Source organism: Chanodichthys erythropterus, chromosome 18 (genome assembly GCF_024489055.1).
Source record: "Chanodichthys erythropterus isolate Z2021 chromosome 18, ASM2448905v1, whole genome shotgun sequence".
NCBI classification, from domain to species: domain Eukaryota; kingdom Metazoa; phylum Chordata; class Actinopteri; order Cypriniformes; family Xenocyprididae; genus Chanodichthys; species Chanodichthys erythropterus.
The window spans coordinates 11,737,720-11,762,538 of NC_090238.1; the positions used below are offsets into that span (position 1 = coordinate 11,737,720).

General features: G+C 36.8%; 1 protein-coding gene across 1 annotated transcript in view; it reads right to left on the minus strand.

Annotated features, from left to right (window-relative positions):
- Positions 1–24,819, minus strand: part of si:dkey-288a3.2 (protein phosphatase 1 regulatory subunit 37) — a 47,916-nt gene that overhangs the window by 13,130 nt on the left and 9,967 nt on the right. Inside the window, exons 4-10 of the mRNA XM_067366888.1 lie at positions 19,058–19,158; positions 18,287–18,406; positions 16,641–16,788; positions 8,082–8,237; positions 7,848–7,960; positions 4,078–4,219; positions 3,788–3,954 (exon numbers count right to left, since the gene is read on the minus strand). Of these exons, the coding sequence (XP_067222989.1) occupies positions 3,788–3,954; positions 4,078–4,219; positions 7,848–7,960; positions 8,082–8,237; positions 16,641–16,788; positions 18,287–18,406; positions 19,058–19,158 (947 nt within the window). The remainder of the gene's footprint in view (positions 1–3,787; positions 3,955–4,077; positions 4,220–7,847; positions 7,961–8,081; positions 8,238–16,640; positions 16,789–18,286; positions 18,407–19,057; positions 19,159–24,819) is intronic.

The following is a 24,819-nucleotide window of genomic DNA, read 5'->3' on the forward strand; positions in this document are numbered from 1 at the left end:
ATTATCAGGAAATTTTAATTCTGAAGTGAGCTAATCCTTTAACTAAGAGAAATAACTAAGCACCTTGCTAAAGAGATGGAAAACATGGTCCCAAATTTCTGAATTTCCTAAGAATTCGACAATGAATATTTTAGATCAGTAAGTAATCAATAATTAACACCAAATAGGCCAATGATCAAATGGATTTGAGCTTCAACAGACACGCCAAATCAGATGTTGTAAACAAAGACCCAAGGACCTACATTCCCTCCCTACCACCTTCCTCTCGTTTAAATATGCGCATGTAAAATCGTGCCACACACACATACTCGCATACACTTTTCTTTTGAAGAATGAAATTTTCGCTTTTCTCAGTCCCAGGGAATTTTACGAAACTGAATCAGAACACTTGATCTGACCACCCACTGATTTCTGATGGAAAGATTTGCTTTTTAATACAATCGTCAGTCGTTCTGCCACGTTGTGCCTGGCCCAGACAAATCCCAGCAGTGTGTCTTCTTGTTCTGCCACAGTGAAATGTCTCATTCTCCATCGGTTAAATACCACCCTGCTGTAATCTATCACGGTGGAAATGTTAATAACATCGTCCTCTGTTTCAGCTGAGCTTAAATATGACACATTTATACACATTTTTAGACACATGGCATGTTTTCAGGCCGTTTATCGATGAAAATATATTTCGAGGTGTACTGATTGACAAGGTAAAAACATCAGAATCCAAACTAATGACTGATATAAAAAATAAAACAAGTTCTGTCAAGCTTCTAGAATCTGTTTTAAAGAAAGCATTCTGTCCTTTCATGATTTTAATTAACGCTTTAATATGCAAATAAGATAGAGGAGATAAAATCATGACAAACAGATGGCAAATGAACTTTTTCTGTTCTGGCATGTTCTGAAGATCCAATATCTTTTTTTTTTTTTTACAACAATGTGTGAAGCAGCAGCTCTAAGAGATCAGCAGCAACTTGTATCTTTGCCTAACTTGGATGGTAACCTCTGTCTTTTGAGTTGAAATCATTGATACAGAAACAACCAAAGTCATTAGATTTACATCATTAGATCTAGGCTGACAGGGCTGTAGCCACCAATTTTTGGGGGGGACGGGTAAAGAACGTACAGAAAATTAAATTTGACTATTATTTTTGGGTCCTCAATTATGGAAGCAAGCTTCCGCCACTGAATAAAATGTAATTGCAACTTTTTATCTCACAATAATATTTTTCTCGCAATTCTGACTTTTTTTTCTCAGGATTGTGTTATATTAACTCGCAATTGCGTTTTATAAAGTCAGAATTGCGAGACGAAGTCACAATCGCATGTTATAGTCAGAATCATGTGATATAAAGTCGCAATTGCGTGTTTTTAAGTCAGAATTGTGAGACAAAGTCGCAATTGCGTGTTATAAAGTCAGAATTGTGTGATATAAAGTCGCAATTTCATGTTATAAAGTCGGAATTGTGCGATATAAAGTTGCAATTGGGGGTTTTTAAGTCAGAACTGTGATATAAAGTCACAATTGCGAATATAATAATAAACTCAGAAATTGTGTGATATAAAGTCGCAATTACATGTTAAAAGTCAGAATTGCAAGATAAAGTCACAATTGCGGGTTAGTTAAGAATTGTGAGACACACAATTGCGTGTTATAAATAAAATATAATATAAATATAAAGTCGCAATTGCAGGTTTTTAAGTCAGAATTGAGACAAAGTCGCAATTGTGTGTTATAAAGTCAGAAATTGTGTGATATAAAGTCACAATTTCATGTTATAAAGTCACAATCAATAGACCATACAAAAGTATACAAAATTAACTGCCAATATTACTCTTTTATAGCCCTGAAAAACAATGTTTCAATACTTTCTGACCAGTGAACCAATTAATGATTGATTTTATAATTTTTATAGGATTTGCTGGGCAGATTTTAATGTGTCAGATACAAACCCAAATCCAAAAAAGTTGGGACTCTGTATAAATTGTGAATAAAAACAGAATGCAATGATGTGGAAGTTTCAAATTTCAATATTTTATTCAGAATACAACATAGATTACATATCAAATGTTTAAACTGAGAAACTGTATCATTTTAAGGGAAAAATAAGTTGATTTTAAATTTCATGGCATCAACACATCTCAAAAAAGTTGGGACAAGGCCATGTTTACAACTGTGTGGCATCTCCTCTTCTTTTTATAAGTCTGCAAACATCTGGGGACTGAGGAGACATGTTGCTCAAGTTTAGGAATAGGAATGTTGTCCCAATCTTGTCTAATACAGGCTTCTTAGTTGCTCAACTGTCTTAGGTCTTCTTTGTAGCATCTATCAATGTTTTCTATGGGTGAAAGATCTGGACTGCAGGCTGGCCATTTCAGTACCCGGATCCTTCTTCTACGCAGCCATGATGTTGTAATTGATGCAGTATGTGGTCTGGCATTGTCATGTTGGAAAATGCAATGTCTTCCCTGAAAGAGATGTCTGGATGGGAGCATATGTTGTTCTAGAACTTGGATATACCTTTCAGCACTGATGGTGCCTTTCCAGATGTGTAAGCTGCCCCTGCTACACGCACTCATGCAACCCCATACCATCAGAGATGCAGGCTTCTGAACCGAGCGCTGATAACAACTTGGGTTGTCCTTGTCCTCTTTAGTCCGGATGACATGGCATCCCAGTTTTCCAAAAAGAACTTCAGATTTTGATTCGCCTGACCACAGAACAGTTTTCCACTTTGCCACAGTCCATTTTAAATGAACCTTGGCCCAGAGAAAACGCCTGCGCTTCTGGATCATGTTTAGATATGGCTTCTTTTTTGACCTATAGAGTTTTAGCCGGCAACGGCGAATGGCACGGTGGATTGTGTTCACCGACAATGTTTCCAAAGTATTCCTGAGCCCATGTTGTATTTCCATTACAGTAGCATTCCTGTATGTGGTGCAGTGCCGTCTAAGGGCCCGAAGATCACAGGCATCCAGTATGGTTTTCTGGCCTTGACCCTTACGCACAGAGATTGTTCCAGATTCTCTAAATCTTTGGATGATATTATGCACTGTAGATGATAATAACTTCAAACTCTTTGCAATTTTTCTCTGAGAAACTCTTTTCTGATATTGCTCCACTATTTTTCGCCGCAGCATTGGGGGAATTGGTGATCCTCTGCCCATCTTGACACACTGCCACTCTGAAAGGCTCTTTTTATACCCAATAATGTTGCCAGTTGACCTAATAAGTTGCAAGCCTCCAGCTGTTCCTTATATGTACATTTAACTTTTCCGGCCTCTCATTGCTACCTGTCCCAACTTTTTTGGAATGTGTAGCTCTCATGAAATCCAAAATGAGCCAATATTTGGCATGACATTTCAAAATGTCTCACTTTCAACATTTAATATGTTATCTATATTCTATTGTGAATAAAATATAAGTTTATGAGATTTGTAAATTATTGCATTCCTTTTTTATTTCACAATTTGTACAGTGTCCCAGCTTTTTTGGAATCGGGTTTGTACAAATCTTTCTCATTCATTTAAACATCTATAGTTAGAATTAGTGTAATAGTTAGAGTAGTTAATAGTTAGATGTCTCCAATTAAACCCTCAAATATATACACACACTTTAAAACTGTTCATGATTGTTACATGAGTTTTTAAGAGTGAATTTATTTCCCTGATACTCCAGTCCTAAAATCTACAATTTCAATAAGTCCCTGTTATTTTCAATTCGGATCCAAGAACCACCTGTATGCAAAATTACTTTTCTACACACGGAGATAATCAGAATTAGACATCTCACCTTTTCCTCTTTCAGGTGTTGGTCCAGATCCAGTCTGATGAGTGAACGGTTGATCTTTAGGGCCAATGAGAGAGCCATGAGGCCCCCAGCGAGCACCTGGTTCTGCCGTACGTCCAAACGCTGAATCTGTGGACTCTCTGCAAGGATCTCAGCCAAAGTCACAGCACCTGGCACGATGGGTAGAAAATACAGGCATAGTTATAAGGTGAAACAGAAATGAATTCCAGAAAAAAGCAAATCTATAGAGAGGATGTGACACAGAGGTAGAAAAGCAATATTACGAACCCTACCCTCGCATGTTATTCCTGTGGCAGCTAGGCCAAGTTGCAATAAAGAGCGATTGATCATGAGGGACTCCTTTAACGTGTGAATGCCTCTGTTCTCAAGGTTGTTTTTGCCAAGGTTTAACGTTTCGAGGGTTTTTAAGCGGGGCTGAAAAAAAAAAAAAAAAACAGGATGTTTAAGAAAACATGCACTGATGAGCTTGTTTTTAAATCACTTTTTATAATTCAGAAGTGTCCTTTTTTCTGTGCATTTGAATCCAATTATGGATGGTGAATTTGTGTCACTTTGAGAGCTTTAAGTGTCACACGCCGTGCCATGGCAATAGATTGGCTCTCAAGAGCATATTAGCCGCGTCATTTATGAAGCACGATTAGCAGCCATATAAAGCAGGAGATAGTGGAGCACATGAGGGAAAAGCCATGTTGCATAACAGAACGTACACCATGCCAGCTCGCTACACTCATTATTCTCATTTAGTCTCCTGCTTTAAATGAAAAACCAGACAGCTAAAAAAAAAACAAAAAAAAAAACAAGCTCAGAGATCAACTGACAGTTCATTTGCGTCACTGTTACAACACTCAAGCATGTAAACACCCACACATCGATATATACAGTATACGTACACAGACACAACTAACAAGCCTAATCAAAGATTCAGAGAAAGAAACAAACTAAAGAAAATGTCATTTCAAATGCAAAATACTTAATAATTCAACAGTTTCATGTTATCAGGTTTTGTTTTTTTTTACCTGTAAATACTAATACAACTTTATGGGATAGTTCATCCTGAAAAATTCTGAAAATGAAAATTGTGCCATTCATGTCGTTCCAAATTCCAGAACATACAAGGAGATTTTTTGAGAAATGTCTCAGTGTTTTATTTCCATTACAATGGAATGGAATGCCCATTGTCAATGGGCTTTAAAACTGATTGGCTACCAACAATCTTCAAAATATCTTATTTTGTGTTCCACAGAAAAAAATCAGTCGCACAGGTTTAGAATGACATGAGGGTGAGTAAATGATGACAGAATTTTCATTTATGGGTGAACTATATAATACATAAATGTATATTATGTATATTTTACATAAATAAGTGAGCCTGAAAAAAATAACAAGGTATTTTTAAAAAAAAAAAGCAAACCATTGAAAACAATCAATCAATTAATTAATTTTTTTTTTTTAAAGTCCAATTAATTTTACTACAAATATTGCAAAGTGTTAACTTAATAAATGTGGCAAGTTAACTGAAGTAGCATCATTCCAACAGCCTATGGTTGACAGTCATTCGATTTCCAATTGGTCAGACAAGGATCCGCTGTAAAATGTGGATAACATTGTGATTTAATTATGTTCCGCTGACATCAGAGAGTTCTGTGTCTGCCCAAATAACCCATTTATTCGCGCTCTCTCTTCTTCTGCCTTTAAAGAAACCCCAGGGGGAAAAAAAGAAAGAAAGGTTAATAACAACCCTTCCTGTGTCATATTCGACACGACCAGCCATTGGACTAATTATATTCATTATGGCCGCATGGATGTCTACTTATCCTTCTTAATGACAGACCACATGAAAAAGCCCTCTAAACACATATCTATTATTTAATCAAACTGTTCCCATTTGGTACAGGCAAAATGGAATGAGCAGGCTTTATTTTTGGCCTGAATGAATTCTCTGTGAACACGCCAAAGGCCGAGAGAAGAGAAAGCGGGCCTTTAATTTGTAGCTTTTGATTTGAATCGCCATTCAGATGACAGAAAGGTACAGTTTATTCTGACAATCAGAGCTGCTGAAGAGGAATAGATATTATTAAGGATTAGAGATGAGCTTTCCAGTGAGGATGAGACAAGCCATTTTCTTTTGTTCTCTTCTCTTTTCTCTCTGTGTGTCAAACTCTGCCGTAGACCACAAAAAAAGAGAGATATATCCAGTAGCTGTCGTGTTGACGGCTTGGGTACTTCCTCTCCACAGCCAAGCAGGGGCCACATGCAGTGTCACTGTTCGTCTTTAATCAAAGCAACACTCAGATAAAATAGGAATGAATAAATAGCTGAAAAACGTACTGAGTGAAAATCATTGTATTTACTATTATGTGCAACCAGCAGTTTATTCTAGACCCACTCAAAAACGAAACTTTCCTGGAACACTAAAGGTGGATTTTTTTAGGTGAACATCCCACTCTCAGGAATTCCTATCAAGAATAGGGCTGTCAAGATTTACAAAGCCATATGATAGCTTTTTGTAAGGAAGAGATTGAAATTGTTATACAGTGAAAATCTTGACATCTGTTCATGAATGAATCATTCTTTTAAGTCAGATCTTTTCAATGATTCAGCTGATCCAGTTCACAAACCCATTGTGAATGAATCCGACTGATCTGGTTCACTGGCTCAGAGATCCGCTTGCAACAGTACACAAATTTATCAGTGAATTAAAATTTGTGTCTGTAAGTCACATATACTTTAGCTATTGTATGGTTTCAAGTGACTATAGAACAACACTAATAAATGCTGGGTTGTTTCAAACCAAATTTGGGTCAAATATGGACAAACCCAACCATTAGGTTAAAATTTTAATTTAGGGCGTGTTGACACTTGTCATGTTTGGTTCGATTAAAATGAACCATGGTGCGATTGCTCTGTTAATGTGGTTCATTTGAACGTGTGAACGCTGCCATCATAGGGAACCATAGTCGCACCAAACAAGCGGACTGAGATCGCTGAAAATATGGGTCTTGGTTCGCTTCCAAACAAACTCTGGTGCAGTTTGAAAGATGTATGAACGCAACATGGACCAAAGACATGTAAACAAACCAAAAACAGGAAGATGAGGCCCTAAAATGGACAGAATCCTCATGCATATTACTTTTTCTTGTCAAAGTCATGACTTTGCCCATTACAGGCATCAGACGCATGTCTCCATGCAGCAGATCTTTGGTCTTTGTCACGGAGGGATTCCTGCCGCTGTTTTGACTCCTTTACACATTTTATAAGCTCATCAAAAATACCAAAATACCATCATATGCAAGCTACACACACACAACAAGCGCATTTACCTCAGCACACAGCATTGTTTTGGATGTTCAGTAAGTTCCGTCTCAAAATAGGCAATACGTCATAAAATCCAACCAATCAGGTTTGAAGTATTAAAGTGAACGTATCCCTATGCCTTTAGGTTCAGTGTATTTTGGTTCACTGATAAAATTGCCAATCTGAACGCTTAATCGGACCAGGACTAAATGATTTGGGGGTTTTTTGGTCCGGGCCAAATAATCCAAACAAGTGTGAACGCACCCTTAAAAATTTAACCCAACGGTTGGGTTTGACCATTTTTGACCCAAATTTGGGTTGATACAACCCAGCATTTTTTTTAGAGTGAAAAGTCATAAAACTACATATTGGTACTTCTGCATCTTTTTTTAATCCTGACACCTCCAGTCCCCATTCATTATAATTGAATAGAAAAGAGTGAATTTTGAATTTCTTCCAAATTTCTCCTTTTCTGCTCCATACAGGTTTGGAATGAAATGGAAACGAGTAAATGATGACATAACTTTCATTTTTGGGGAAGCTTTTTTCTTTAAATATAACTCTGAAAAGCAGTTGTGAAAATGTTCCAGCAAATTACTGATGCACAATCTTCCATATGTGTTACTTTTTTTTTCTTTTTTCCTCTGCTTTTTTTTTTTTTAAATCACACTTCTTAAGTCTAGAGGTGCTGTTGTAATGATTAAAATTGCACATATCTCTATTATACTTCCCCGAGAGAAAATCTCACCAAAACATTCTGTAGATGGCCCATGCCAAGATGAGTGATGTGATTGTTACTCAGTATCAAAGTCCTCAAACCAGTCTTCTGAAAGCTCAAAGCATCACAAATCTCCTCCAAACCTGTGGAACAAAGAGAGATGGCTACACAAGAACTGAAACAAATTGCGCATTTTAACCACATTTTTTTTTTCAATCATGCTATTGGAAGTGCACAATACATTCTCAAGCAAAATAGGTGTACCTGAGTCAGATGTGGAATTGTTGCTTAGGTCCAAGGTTCTAAGAGTGCAGTTGTATTTAAGGAGGTCGGCAAGTTGCATGGAGTCCTGGTAGCTGTTGAGGTTGTTTTCAGAGAGGTAAAGCTCCTGCAAAGCGACGTTCCTTTTCAGAGCACCGACTAGGGCAAGAATTGAGAAAAACCTTCAATAAGCATGGTGCTTTGTCCTTGTCCGAGATATGTGTACCACAGTGCAACAACAAAAGATGTCATGTAAGACAATCTGGAGGAAAAAAGAAGAAGAACGGATTTCTGTGAATGCCCACAGCGGTTCATCCAAATGACAACAAAGGCTTATTGAAAACTTTGAAGTTGTATAGGACTAACCCCATTATCATTTTTATTTACATCGCTGTGATTATCACGGTCATCATTTTAATCGTCAACATCATTACGTGTCCCTTTTAGGGCCGAGAAGCTTTCATGGGCTTTTTGTCTGTGGCCTCACAGAGCCGCCTGTCCAAATCAATGCGGCAGATTTGATCAGACCCTTTCGGTTGCATGCGGAATGCCAACATCGTCATCATACACAGTAGGAACCAAACAGGGGGATCGTTGAATTGATCGGAGGGACTCCACTGTGCGAGTCAGCGAGTCCCGCAATCAGGGCCCCACCGATCGATAGCAATGATCAGAAGCTGGGCGTCCCGCTGGGATGAATGAGGGGGGCAGCCGAGTGGCCCCAAAATATCAAATGGATCCACTTGCTGCTTAAAGAGACAGAGCCATGAAGACACAGGATGTGCCACTCCACTCCTCTGTCTCATTTAAGGTCATTTTACTTGGGTTCTGTTAATGGCCTATGTCTGCAACATCTCTTTATCGTTCCTTTGGCCAGTCATTTTCAAGGGCTGCAATTTCCATTCAGACATTAGCGTAAAGATACAGCAGTGACAGCAAACTGTTTCTATGCATAATCTGATTACCAAAAAAGAGCAGTATAATATGCTTACTGCATATTAATATTAAATCCCACAATGCAAAAACATTAATAAGTGCATTGACCATTCATCCTGATGAATGAATTTAGCCACAATTTTTCATATGTACAATAGGTACAATATGTAAGAAGGTACAATATGGTATAATATGTAAGAATTCTGTCCGCTAGAGGTCACTAGAGGCCTATTCAAAACAAAAGGCGTAGCTTGATGACGCCAAGTTTGAGAGCGGAATCTTGCGACATGTGGTCTCCACCTCAACAGACAGTGCAAAAGAATAGGGATTGGAGTCGGGAAGAAATCATGTTCATGGATGCAATTATTAACATTACTGTAGTATGAAGCAGAGCAGGACCGAGTGTTGTGGGAGCTGAACGAGGCCGCTGGAGCGATTGCACAACACAGGAGCAGCGGAACTTTTATTATGACACAGTCGCCGGCACCGTTTCCGCTTTTCCGGTCATGAGTGTGAGGTAACACAGCTCTGTTTATCATATTAGATACATTTCAGTGTGTTGAAAACTATGTTATAACATTTCTCTGTGCGTTTGTTCGTTCGGTGGCTGCTGTGTGACACTTGTTTGAGACACACTGCAGTAAGATAGATCGATTTTGGAATATATTAAATGCTGGATGGCATGTGTTGATAAATGGCATGCAATTAATTTTAAAACGTATTGTGGAGAAAAAAAGAATAAACGTGTTGAGCTATCTAACAAAAATTAGTTTTCTGTCTATAAATATATCAAAACAGTTGTTCCCTTGTCTATTAAAACATGTAAATATTAAAGCGTCTTTGGTGTTTCCATGGTTTCTACAAAATAAAACCGGAAACCGAGGGTAACGCGAGTATGATGCAATTGACAGGCGACTCCTCACACGTCCCGGAGCCAGAGAAAAAACAATTTTCTCACAATTAACAAATAATTGGAAACATTTGGGATATTGTAAGTACTCAAGTGAACAAAATATATAACACTGGCCTAGTGCTTTTTGGATATTTTACTGCAAAAATATTACATATTGCAACTTCAAGACATTTTTACCTAGAACTGGATTAAATTGCAAAATAAATAGATATTACAATGTGGTTGCACCCTTTTATATTAATTATAATGACCTTTTTATGTTGATGAATCGTTCTCTTAATTTGTATATGCTGGTTTTGCATAGATGTAAAGATTGACAGTAAATAAAAGCTTGATATTTGCTAAATATTTTAATCTAAATGTAGCATAAATTTAACAGACAAAACATTTAAATATTATCATATAATATTTTATTGCCATGAGTGATATTTTATTAATTATTAATATTATGTTCATGGCAACGCATCATTCTTGTCTTATGACACACATCAGCCACAATAGCAGTGTTTGGCAGATGTATTGCTTTTATTTAGTTTTTTCTTTTTTATTCAAAATATTCACAAACTCGTTGGCTATGTCATCAACTACCTAATATTCTGATTGTCAAATACATGTAAGTGAATGGGTTTTGTTGTAGAAAAAGCTTTATAATGATCATGTTGATCTATAATGTGTGATGGGTGCCGCCATGTTAGTTTGCGCCGTGGTTCAGAGAATCGGATTTGTCGGATTTACAGCACATCAATTCATCCACTTCTACCGAAATGCATGAAAGTACGTGGCCGGTGAAGTGGGACAAGAACAGAGTAAACTTTATAGTTACTTACACAAAGTGTATCTGATATGAATGAAACGCTTTCAATTTATATTTGAATGGATTGTTACTGCCACTTCCATAGACATCAGTGTGTATTTTTACAAACTATAAATTTATTGTTTTGCTAGTACTTATTTGTATGTAAATGTCTGAAACCTAAAAATAAAACTTATGTGTTTGAAAACACTGAACAGTTGTCATGTCATGTCATGAGCTTGTCCGTCTCTGGCTCAGCGCCAGCCAAAGCACGAAAGCACATTTGAGCTTAGCAGTCGATCATGTGATGCACGGAACGTTCTAAATCACACCGGTGTGATCGTACACTCCAGGGACCAGCCAAGACTGATCACACTGGTATGATCATATGCGTCAAAGAGTTAACGGAATACATGTGCCAGCCATGTAAACAACCTGTACAGTTTGCACTCGTACCTTGTGAAATTTTGCAGTCTAGAGCCCTGATGCCATTCAAGAGGACAATTCAAGAAAGATGAGTTTTGTTGCATTGTTTTGTCATTTTATGTCATCAAATTCAATTCAGATTGTAAACTGTCATTCAGAACGAGAGTATATGATTTGTTAGCGGTGGCCTTGGTGATTGAGCAAAGTGGAAGCAATGCAGGAAACACATACTGCACATAATTCAAGTTGTAAGCAAATACTACATTAGGAAAAAGCTTGTTTTAAAAGTGCTACTTTTAATGGAAAATATTAAAGTTTAACCAGAATGCACTGCTTGCAGGTGTAGACTATACCTCAGCCACACACCATTTGCACTTGTAGACAGCTCAATGATCTAGCTCTGTTGTTTATCGCCACTTTCTTGTCACACACAATGCATGCATAGGCCTATGGGGAAGTTTTCATGGAAGTCAGTTTCTGCCTCATCAGTAAAAAAAAAAAAAACAGGATATTATCATTGTAAAATATACTACATAGTTGACTTTTGACCTACTGTAAGTCACACTGTAAAATACAATGTCAAAATTGTAAGGAAATATGGAAAAAGCCAAATTTATACATATAACATATTCACAACTCTGATAAAACAAATTGTGAGATCACAAATACAATAAATAAATTCACAACTACATTTTTTTATTTTTCTAAAGGCTTCCATAGGTTTTACATGTTTACATGTATAAATGACAGTTACTTTCACTTGACTGAAGGGCTGCCACAAAAGCAGTGGCTGTAGAAGTCCTGTGTCCTTTTTAGGAGGCAAGTTCTATATTGCCGTGGGAAAGACTCCATCTCACAGTGAGCTGGCCGAAGTGTCCTGAACGGATCGGTGCAGCAATGTGTAAAGTGACAGGAAGAAGATTACGACATCTAATCCAAGCCCAGTCTAGCTGTTAGGGTCACTGGGCCAAAATCTGCCACTCCTTCCCTTGTCCTGCTTCATCTGTTCCTGCTGGCCAGGGCCGCTCATGGAGAACGCTCATTTCAAACACATGCTATCTGTACTTTAGCACTGACATATTGCAGTATTCACACTAGATCAAGTGAAGCAACTCGTAGACTGATATTAGCACTTTCTGCATTGTTAAAAAAAAAAAAAACTTTGAGAATATTAGGTGTGAATTTTGAAGATAACGCACCCTTTGGGACAGTATGTTGTGCTGTCATGACATGACTCAAAACTCTGCCTGCCCTTGGGTAAATGTACTTATGCAGTGGGAAATTTTGCACAGCACTTGCTAGACCAAAACCAGGCCAAATGCCACAAAAAAGCCCTCCCTAATATGAGTTTATATTAGCACAGAAGCAGTTTGCTGCGTTTTTTATGATTTAACCACTTGGTCGAACATTAAAGTTACCATGAAATCAATTTTTTTTTTTTTTTTTTTTTTAAGGATTATTGCATTTTTTATCAGTGCATATTAGGGGTGGGAGAAAGAAAAAAAAAGATCCATCAATGTATCGCTATTCTCTCTCCAACGATTCTGAGAATTTAAGAATTGATTCTGAGCTCAGTTTTTATTCAGATGCACAATGACGCTGAGTGTGCTTTAGAAACACCGTATTCTCTCACACACATACACCACTCAAACATTCTGTAAAATAATATTTCATAAAGTTCGGAAAGACTGAAGCATATTACAAGGACATTCACAGGCTTCACTGCACAGGCGCTGTGAGAGACGCGCACTTTGTTTGATGTTACATTTGCAGTGCGTGGCCGGTATTTTCCTTACAGATGCTCTACGAAGGCATCATTTATGTCATTTGGAATGCAGTGGACTTTATATATAAAATTATATTATACTATATTTAAAATCTGAAGCTCACTTACAGAAGGCTGCTTTCAATTTCAAATGCTGACACTTTGTTTGTGAAGAGTGCTTGCGTATGCGGCTGTGCGCAACTCAGTGTAAGTGGTTTAAAGGATTAGTTCACATTCAAATAAAATTTTCCTGATGATTTTCTCACCCCTATGTCATCCAAGATGTCCATGTCCTTCTTTCTCCAGTCGAAAAGAAATTAAGGTTTTTGATGAAAACATTCCAGGATTATTCTCCTTATAATGGACTTCAATGGCCTCCAAACGGTTGAAGGTCAAAATTACAGTTTCAGTGCAGCTTCAAATAGCTTTAAACGATACCAGACAAGGAATCTAGCGAAACGATCAGTCATTTTCGAAAATACATGTAAATGTATATGCTTTATATAAACAAATGTTCACCTTCCAAGTGCTTACGGCAAAACCGCATTTTTGGATTCTTCAAAAAAATTGAAAAAATGGATCTGGCGCTGCATTCGTTCCGTAAGTAGAATAGGGAAGGCGTAGGACATAAAGCGTAAGCTTTTTGAAGAATACAAAAGTGTGGTTTTGGCAGAAAGCACTTGGAAGGCGATCATTTGTTTATATACATTTACATTTTTTTTTTCAAAAATGACAGATCGTTTCACTAGATAAGACTCTTATTATTCGTCTGGTATCGTTTAAAGCCCTTTGAAACTGCACTGAAACTGTAATTTTGACCTTCAACCTTTGGAGGCCATTGAAGTCCATTATAAGGGAATAATCCTGGAATGTTTTCATCAAAAACCTTAATTTCTTTTCGACTGAAAAAAGAAGGACATGGACATCTTGGATGACATGGGGGTGAGTAAATTATCAGGAAAATTTTATTTGAAAGTGAACTAATCCTTTAATGTACTTGCATTTCAAAATGGTTTTATGACGCAAAATTAATGTAACCTCAACACAGCCAGTTTTGTTTTAAGGGATTAAAAGGACAGGACAAACCGCATTACTTATTATATTTCAAAAGAGATCCGTGTGTGAATGCAACTTATTATCTCCCGCTATCTATGATGTAACAATCAAACGACAATAAACATGACAAAGAAAATGTTCAGATAATCTTAAATACTCAAAGCACTCTTTGTTTATTGCTTGTAATATGTTTTGTTGCTCCTCATTATTTGCTACATGCTTGTATGTTTTGAAGTTATATTAGTTTAAAATTCTTAACATACAATTGTTTCATTTACATTTTTTCGATTTGTGATTATTTTAAAAAGTACTTATAATTACTTATGTAAGGATATGTAAATGTAAGGATTTTAAGATTTTTAAGTCGGTAAACTAATTCATCATTAATAATAATAATAATAATAATAAAGTTGATCAAGAATCGTTTTGGAATCAGATCGTCACTCCTGGAATCGGATCGGATCGTGAGGTGACTAAAGATTCCCACCCTTAGTGCATATCATTTTTTTTATTCATGTGCCCTCATAATCTTTATTCAAAATACCTTCCTCTTGCAACCTCTCAACCTCCCTCTCTTCTCTTCACTGCTGAAGTTGATCGGTGAGAGGGCAGGACAACCTGTCACTCACATAAGATCCTAGCAATAGCAAACCACAACGATCCAATCAATTCCTTAATACTGATGGACAAAATCAAGTCCCATCCAACATTTTTTCTTGTCCGAGAAGCCGTTTCACTTGGATATACGTCACAATAGAGAAGAAAAGACTATCGCAACTTAGGGCTGCATGATTATGACAAAAATCATAATTGTTGATTATTTCCTTTAAATTGTAATTGCGATTATTAATTATGATTATCACAATTACATTGAATGATGTTTTAATAGCTTTATACCATTGTTTGAAACAACTGCATGCCATATTTTTATGTAAAAAAAAAAAAAACCATGATGAAAACACTCTTCCTAATTTTTTTTATTATTATTAGTGCGTTTCTATAGCATTAGGCCTCAAATGTCAACTATGTATTGGTTTGGTTTCTCCTTTAAATAAAAAAGTAAATATATGCATGTAATAATAATAATAGGGGCTTTCACATCACGTTGTTCTGGGAACTTAAGTTATAGGAAGTAGCCACCAGGGTGGTTCCCTGAGAACTAATGTTCCCAGAGGGCCATTTTCCTGGTTGCATTCGCACCGCCAGTAGGAACTCTGAAGTGACGTAAACTGCATTTTTTCTGTGACTTTTATTTTGAAGGCACTGAGAACAGCTCAGCCAGAGCCTGAGCACACAGTGTTCGCATTCTCAGTCTTCATTAGTTTATGATCTGTTTAACAGTCTTGTCGAATATGTTATTAGATAGAACTGTTATACAAAGAAAGTAGACAGTATATGAAAATGCATTAGCTTTTGCTGTGTTGTTGATGCCCAATGTGGCTAGCTGAGCAGAAATACATAATCATGTTTCGCTTGGACCGTTCAAAGTAGCGCTGGATTTTCTCCATAGCGTAAGCTTGAGTGGTCCATCTATCACCATTTTCCATGTTTTTAGAGTTAGTTCGTAGAGTAAATATACTGTGTACACAGCTTTTTAAAAATGGCGGGTACTGGTGTTTTGTGTTCATTTGACCAATCAGCATACAGCATACACCTCACAGCATAACATGCTCTAAACATACCTCTTATGCAAGCAGAATAATGTAAGTAGATATTTTTTTATGTAATCGTGCCTTTGAATGATTTATATACATTTACATTTTTTTTTTTCAAAAACTGCACTGAAACTGTAATTTTGACCTTCAACCTTTGGAGGCCATTGGAAGTCCATTATAAGGGAATAATCCTGGAATGTTTTCATCAAAAACCTTAATTTCTTTTCGACTGAAAAAAGAAGGACATGGACATCTTGGATGACATGGGGGTGAGTAAATTATCAGGAACATTTTATTTGAAAGTGAACTAATCCTTTAATGTACTTGCATTTCAAAATGGTTTTATGACGCAAAATTAATGTAACCTCAACACAGCCAGTTTTGTCTTAAGGGATTAAAAGGACAGGACAAACCGCATTACTTATTATATTTCAAAAGAGATCCGTGTGTGAATGCAACTTATTATCTCCCGCTATCTATGATGTAACAATCAAACGACAATAAACATGACAAAGAAAATGTTCAGATAATCTTAAATACTTAAATACTCCATGTTTTTAGAGTTAGTTCGTAGAGTAAATATACTGTGTACACAGCTTTTTAAAAATGGCGGGTACTGGTGTTTTGTGTTCATTTGACCAATCAGCATACAGCATACACCTCACAGCATAACATGCTCTAAACATACCTCTTATGCAAGCAGAATAATGTAAGTAGATATTTTTTTATGTAATCGTGCCTTTGAATGATTATGATGTCTTGGCACCCGTAATCGTAATCACGATTCGAAATTTGATTAAATGTACAGCCCTATCACAACTCCATTTCATGCCAACTTTAATGGAGAGTAAACACATTAAAAGTCAAATAATGTAGTTGACCCCATTTCCCACAATGCACCTGTTAGCATCATTTGCATTTCACAGCACAGGGTCATATTCTCAGGCCGCTGGCACCCAAACTTTCTTCAATTGTTAACTCGCATACACTTCAAGTGGATGGTGTGTGCTGGGCATACCAAGTGTGAAGAGAGGTTTGCCGCTCAGGCAGGTGTTTTCAAGGTGTAGCACTGTCAGCCTGCTGGTGAGAAGGGCTTTTGACAAGGCCTGTGCGGCGTAGTCCACCATGGGCATGTTGCAAGCATCTAGCCTCCACAGGCATCCACTCTGAAGAGACCAGACAGCAAACCATCAGAGAGAGAGAGACAGAGAGACTCAGAGGCCTGGTTTTGCCCTCGCTGCGGACTGGCCTCTCTGTCTCACCCTCTCTCATCAAAAACCACCCTGTCTACAGAAGCAGAAATGTCAAAACCGGAAAACAATTCTGACGGGAGGTTCCCAAAGATCTGCAGGCCATTCCGGAGTTTCATTTTTAAGTCCACCACTTCAAAAGTGTCCAGATTTTTTTCTTCTTTCCCTTTCTTGGGAGATTTTGATTGATCTCATATAATACTGCCTGAGAGCATGCCTTTGGTTTTTACCATTGAAGTCCTCATCACCATAAGGTGATGCTGTCTTTCATCTAGAGCTGTTTCTAAATGAACACATATTGTCAGGAGTTTTATGAGGACTATAATGATGTCCATTAAAATCAAAGTGTGAATGAGGCTTTATTCAGCAGTGCGGACATTTTCATCTTTGATGCATGGTAATTCATTGCTTCCAATTCAATCTGAATACTACTATGAGGCATCGGTTCACACTTGATGACACATTTAAAACATGAGGTGTTACTGAACTTTAAAAAATAAAGGCAATGTTTACATAGCATTTTTTTGTTGTTGTTCAATTCATTTACTTTTAAGATAAAATATCAATTTAAGTTGCCATAACTTAGAATCTGCCATAATGTTAACATAAAATAGATTGAATATTAAAAAAAGAAAATTTTTAAAAAGGCGTTTGAAATGCAATTCGTTATAAGTACTTACATGGTTAAATTATTCAACTTATTTTGTTTATTAACACTCTTTTAAATGTAAGACTCATTTACACTCATTTTCAATTACACGGAATTATTTCCTTATTTATAGAAACATTTGCACCGTGTAGTGTAGGCTACTTATAAAATGTTTAAACGTTTTAGCATATAACTTATAACTGAATTAACCAGGTGAAAAAAAGTACATTTCAATAATGTACTTAAAGTGCTCTAAAAGTGCTCTTAAAGTGCACTAATTTTGTACTTAATATACAAAAAAATCTTCTTTAGTACTTCTTAAGATAATCTTAAGAACATCCAAGTGTCAACTCAACTGTGCTATTTTGAGACACCATAAAATATGAAAATGTGCTTTTAATATACCATCTCTGTATTTAAAAAATATATTTAGTTACCACTTATAGTACACTATGGGTTCAAATGTATTATAAGTAGTATCTAAATATATTTTTTTAAATACAAAGATAGTATATTAAAAGCTCATTTAAGTTCATATTCCATGGTGTCTCAAAATAGCACAGTTGAGTACACTTAGATGTTCTTAAGATTATCTTAAGAAGTACTAAAGAAGAATTTTTAGTATTAAGTACAAAATTAGTGCACGAAAATAGAGCACTTTAAGTACATTATAGAAAAGTACCTTTTTTTTTCATCTGAGTACGTATGTCACGACCCATTGGGCAGTAGGATTATATGTGCAGTGTGTAAATATTTCAATCTTACCTGTCGAAGGAGGTGTGACAGTGAAAGCCAACCTGAGAATCCCATGCCTGAGTTTGAGGACACGTCGAGGTGCGTGGCTGATTCGTAGTACAAAAACATATCCAGCAAAGATGATGCTCCCTTATATGAGAGAACATAAATCAATATCAACAAGTAAACAGAAGCATGACATTAAAAATTAATATTTTTGACAAAGTGTTTGGGGCGGACACGAGTCTGGCGTCAGAGTTTGGTTTGCTTTGGTTGGCGGCGGCGGCGCGGATGCTGCAGGGCACATCATCGGCACGCGCCCGCTGATGATGAATCAACAGCGCCACTGCAAAAAAGGTCCTATTTTACCCGATTATGAAATCCTAATGTAATATAACGAGATAACATGATCGTCTAGCGTGAAATATTGGTAAGAAAACACGTCTCCCAGTAGCACGCATCACGTAGTCAAATGACTCGAGCCGCTGGCTCTTTTAATGAATCGTTCAAAAAGACTCTCAAATTCGAGACCATTGGAATCATCATCAAATCAAGTTAGTAGTCTACTTTTAATGATAAATTGTAAATGTATCTTAAATAAAATTAAAATTATATATTATTAATTTTAGCCTTTCATATTTATTTAGGCCAATTAAAAGGTGGTAGTACTTGATGATGCTATCATACTGCAGTTCAGAAATAGGCCTATTTTTGAAAATTAAAATATAGCCTACACGTGACCCACCAATTGAACAAAGTGTGAAAACAGCCTTTGTGAAAAGGAAATGTTCATATACTTACATTTTCCTCAAGCTCGGCCCCCTGCAGACTGATAAAATCAAATTGCACTGATTTCAGGATCTCTTCAAGAGATTCGCAGGAGCAGTAATCTAACCGTTCACCTGGAAAAGCAATCAAAATGGAGATACCACTTTTTAGACTTTAAGTGACCCCTGGACCAAGTATCAAGCGCATTTGCTGTGATAAATTTCGTATAGCACTGGATAAACTAACATACACAGTATACAATCTCTGCCCCTCCATATAGTGAGACATATTAAACACTAACATGATCACGTCTGATCCCCTCCCTTCAGTGGAGGAGACAATCAAAGAGCTTCTGATTATGCAGGAACAGATGACTTTTAAACAAAGCCCTGAGAAATACTTTGATGGCCACAGCAGTCCGTCTATATTAGACACGCGTTGCAAAGGCCCCCTTCCCCTCATAAACTCTTATCTTCCTGGTCGGGGAGAAGCCAGATCGCTCAGAGCTGCATGTTGGGGAGATAATAATTTATTCATCATTAGCATAATCATTTGTAATTTTTTTTTAACAATAATCACTTAACTGTACCATAGGAAGGGGGGATCAGAAATCCCATTTTTCTAATCCCCTCTGCCATGTGCAGATAATGACACTGAGACTTGGAGTTAGATGCCATCAGTGTGTGACAGGGCGCAGGAAGCCAGAACATGCTGACCCGCACTTCAAGCTCACTTCTACTGGTATCAATAACCGCTGTTTCAGTCATCAAAGGGACAGCATTTTAATCCCAAACTAATGCCCTTCAGCATCGGCATGTACATTTCAATTAACAGGCTCGTCAAAGTTCTGATCTTATCAAAGTGTGTAGCTAAAAGTACATTTGCGGTTCACTTAAACCACACTTCAGGGATAATGGGAATAGGCTCTCTTTCTACAGCTAAGCAACTTAAAACACACAATACAAACTAGTTTAAAATACAGATATTGTAAATATAAAAATCAGATATGGAGCATAAATCAGTTTAGGTTGTCAATATGATAATAGTCAAACTTATTACAGGGCTGTCTGAAATATGTGATTCTGTTTAGTCAATTGTGGCATTCAGCCGAAAAATATTTACTAATAGAGTACCTCAGAGATGATGTGTTTTTGTAGGCAAAGCCTGGAAGTGAGTTAGCATTTTAGGACTTCCGCTTCCATCGCCCTAAAGTCTATGGGTTTTTTGAATGGGTTTTTGCTAAATCACCTGAAATAAGGTCTGTGGTTAACAAAGCCTCTAAGTATTTTCACCTTTTGATCTATGACATTATGACATATGACATATGTGATTTTTTAAACCTTTATTGTGTCTTAAAAACGGTGGTTTCCTAACAAGTTGCCAAAAGGGACTACTTCTTTGGTGGGGACTTTAGATGTCATCATGACAAACAGGACATTTGGACAGCATTTCCCATGAAAAAGTGGATAAGTATTCATTCACAGCGCAAATCATAATCAGCGAGCGTGTTTTTAATGAAAGTTGTTTTTTAAATAAAGTTTGAGGAAGCTTAAAGGTGCCCTAGATTCAAAAATTGAAATTACCTCGGCATAGTTAAATAACAAGAGTTCAGTACATGGAAATGACATACAGTGAGTCTCAAACTCCATTGTTTCATCCTTCTTATATAAATCTCATTTGTTTAAAAGACCTCAGAAGAACAGGCGAATCTCAACATAACACCGACTGTTACATAACAGTCGGGGTGTACGCCCCCAATATTTACATCTGCCAGTCCATGTTCCCAACATTATGAAAGGCATTAGACAAGGGCAGCCAGTATTAACGTCTGGATCTGTGCACAGCTGAATCATCAGACATTTAAGCAAGCAAGGACAATAGCAAAAAATGGCAGATGGAGCAATAATAACTGACATGATCCATGATAACATGATATTATTAGTGGTATTTGTAAATTGTCTTTCTAAATGTTTCGTTAGCATGTTGCTAATGTACTGTTAAATGTGGTTAAAGTTACTGTAAAGTTACAGTAAGTTTCTTACTGTATTCACGGAGACAAGAGCTGTCGCTATTTTCATTTTTTAAACACTTGCAGTCTGTATAATTCATAAACACAACTTCATTCTTTATAAATCTCTCCAACAGTGTAGCATTAGCCGTTAGCCACGGAGCATAGCCTCAAACTCATTCAGAATCAAAAGTAAACATCAAAATAAACAGCAGGGTTGCCAGGTTTTCACAACAAAACCCGCACAACTGCTACTAAAAACTAGCCCAAAACTAGCTGTGTTCCAGGGGGTGAAATCTGCTTTTTTGTAGGGCTGCATGATATATCGCATGAGATTGTCACACGCATTTCGTCAGTAAAGCCGGTTCCCTGATTACCGCTAAATCACCATCACCTGCTTTCAAATGGAGCGGCATTTAATAGACAGAGCCATAGATCACTTACAAGCCACGCAATATCGCGTTCATATCGCAGATGAATCGCCTTCGATAATGAACGTGATATTGCGTGGCTTTTCAGTGAACTACGGCTCTGTCTATTAAATGCCGCTCCATTTGAAAGCAGTTGATGGCAATTTAGCGGTAATCAGGGAACCGGCTTTACTGACGAAATGCGCGTGACAATCGCATGCAATATATCGCCCAGCCCTACTTTTTTGTCAGGGTTCCTCTTGTAAAATTCGCATTCCAGGAGCTAAATATCATGTTATTTGAGGTCACTTCAACCTGCGGACATGAAAAACAACTAGCCTCAACAGAGTAAAAGTAGCCCAATTCCGCGGGAAAACTGCAGACTTGGCAACACTAAGTATCAGACTGGTATCTAAAACTCAAACTCTCATGGACATTCACATTCATAACTATTTTACATTTTGGCTAATTCATATGAATTCGGACAATTTCATTTGTACGTTTTTGTACAATCTGCTTACGCCCCACAGTTTTTGAAGCATCGAAAATACATTTTGTTCCAAAAATAACAAGAACTACGACTATATTCAGCATTGTATTCTCTTCCGGAATCTTTTCCATTGAATTGATTCCATTGAATCCTTTCATCGGCGTTGGTAATGCACTTTTACGTCGTTGTTTTTGGCAATTAGGACATCCGTGACATGCACACTTAAGCACCATTTTAAAAAATATAGCAATACCAAAATACAAACAATTAGTGCTGTAGTACTCGAGTCCGGACTTGGACTCGAGTCCGGACTCGAGACGTTTTTCTGTTGTCTCGGACTCGGTGATATTTGCACTCGGACTTGTCTCGGACTTGGTCATTGGTCTCGCCACAAGTCCTAATTAGTCTCGACCGAGTCCAGTTTTTCAGTCTCACTTCTTACCGATTCCGAGCCGATCTTTTTTGTTACCAGCGTCACAGGCAGTAACGTCAGCTGCGCATTCTCGCTCTCTTCTCTCACGGTGAAGTGCAAGTATAGGTCTCTGCGGAACAAAAGAGGGGCGTCTCCCAATTTTGGGGTGTTTTCTAACTGAGAGAGGTGTTTATAACGATCCAACCAAAAAAGTACGGAAGCCGGGATATGCGTTTTTTTAAAGTACGAAAGGCCATTCATTATCATTTCATTTTTTTTCTTGTTTTCTTATGATTACAACTACTTTTTTAATGTTTAGATCCCGAGAAACAATTATGTCGAGATAATGAAAAATAAATAAAATATTGCTGCATGCTTGACTTCTGTAAAAGGGAAACTATGCGTTTTTCCCGAGTGCCTGCCTAGATATATTTTACTATAATGCATTCATTTATTTTGAAGAGTATTAACTATTTTTACAGGACCTATAGCTCGAGAGGGCGAAATATATGATTTATGCAAGTTTTATTAGCCTACTCCGTTTTTTTAGTGCTAGTTATTTATTTATTTTATTATTATTATTATTTTGCATAAACTAGCCTACGAATTATAATGACACGGGATGTAATTTTGTCACAATGGCTATATATTTTACATAGACAAATAGTAATTTGTCTGAACTTATCCAATCGGCAATTTTTTGGACATGGGGTGGAAAAATACTATATTGATATAGTGTTTTTGAACCAGTAAATATACTGTATATTATAGTATTTACAACACTTTGTTAATTATTGCTAATTAATTACAGCATAGGCTGTAGTACTTTAGTTTGTACTATAGTTAACTGCGTGTGTATAATATAGTTTAAAGAAAACATAGTACAGTATTGGGTAACGTAATTTGTTTATATTACTATAGTTGTTATATTACCACAGCAATAGCCTATAGAATTACCACAACAAATTAATTCAAGTATGGTTCAAAAACACTATAGTACTTACTATAAATTACTACGGTATTTTTTCACCTCACCTTTTTCACCTCAAATAGTTTCTTAAGGCTAGATCCTTCTTGTGCTACAAGTCTTGTTTAATAATTGATGCTCTTCAATATGAATAACGCAGAAGAGCAGGCACGCTATCAACAGCCTATTTTATTTAATCTCTCGCATGCCAAATTTCACGTGCATAATGTAAACCTTCGTCATAAAAGCTATTTTAATATTATATATATTATATAATATTAAAATGACATAACCACTGCACTATCAACAGACAAGCAGAGAGAATACGTAGGCTAGACAGTGCTTGTGATATAATTAACTTTAATTTTAAGTGTTTGTTTTTTATAGGCTATCAACCACAGAAACACATGACTGCCTCAGCGTATATTGTATAAGCTTTATATGCATTAATAAGACTACTGACTTACTGACCTTGTGTAAACTTTAAAAAAAAAAAAAACCTGAAATGATGACTCTGAAGACTTTAAACTTTATAATCATTTTATTGACCACAGACACTGTAGCCACAACCTTATTGCAAAACTAAATCAAGTGACTAACAGATAAATCAAATAGAATAGCGAATGTTAGCTAATAATAGTTATCGCTAGAAGTGAGTGGAAGATTGCTTGGAGCTTTTTACAACGAGCTAGCAAGCATATTCACACAAAGAAACGTTAAACAACCGTTAAACAACTTAAACAATACACTTACATTCATATACAATACATATCTCTTATTGTTTTTCCGGAAATATCCCACTCGATTTGAGCAAATCAGGTAAAAAAGGTTGAAAAACACCTATTCCCGTGTGATAACACCACAAAGTTGGGAACCGCCCCTTTTTGTTCCGCAGAGACCTCCTTCTCGTGAAGTGACACACACTCGCGCGGGCGCCTCCTCTCTCTCACTCGTCTCATTCGCTCCGGTTCCTGCAGGTTTCGTGCTCACACCGAAAGCGCGCGCACCACTGATCACGCGAATAAGCCACGCTTAGTCTCAAACAGAGACAGAAGTCAAACAGAGTCACAACAATTACCAAAATGAGTGGCTTAATGCACTTAAAATATTAAATACATACAAAATCATGTCAAAATGCTCGTCTTGGCAATTATTCAGATAAACACAGTCAGTTTTGGATCGTTAAATAGCTAAAAAGAGAACGCAACTCTTAAAGGGACAGCAGTCCAATATTCCTGCTGCTGTCTGACATGTTAGGCCTATATATAGAACAAAAGACAAAGAAAATCACTTTCTGCTCTTGACTGAATACGTTTTTAACTTTAATGGTAAGAATAAGTCTGTATTTAATATTTACAATAAAAAATAGAAATTAAGGTAACCAACTTTTAATTGTAATTTCTGTAGTATTTCTTATCTAAATAAAAACCTACTTAACCTGAAAAACTTAGTTTCATTGCTCTCTATTCTATTGCATTTATTTGCTGTTTGGAATTTTTTTATTTGTT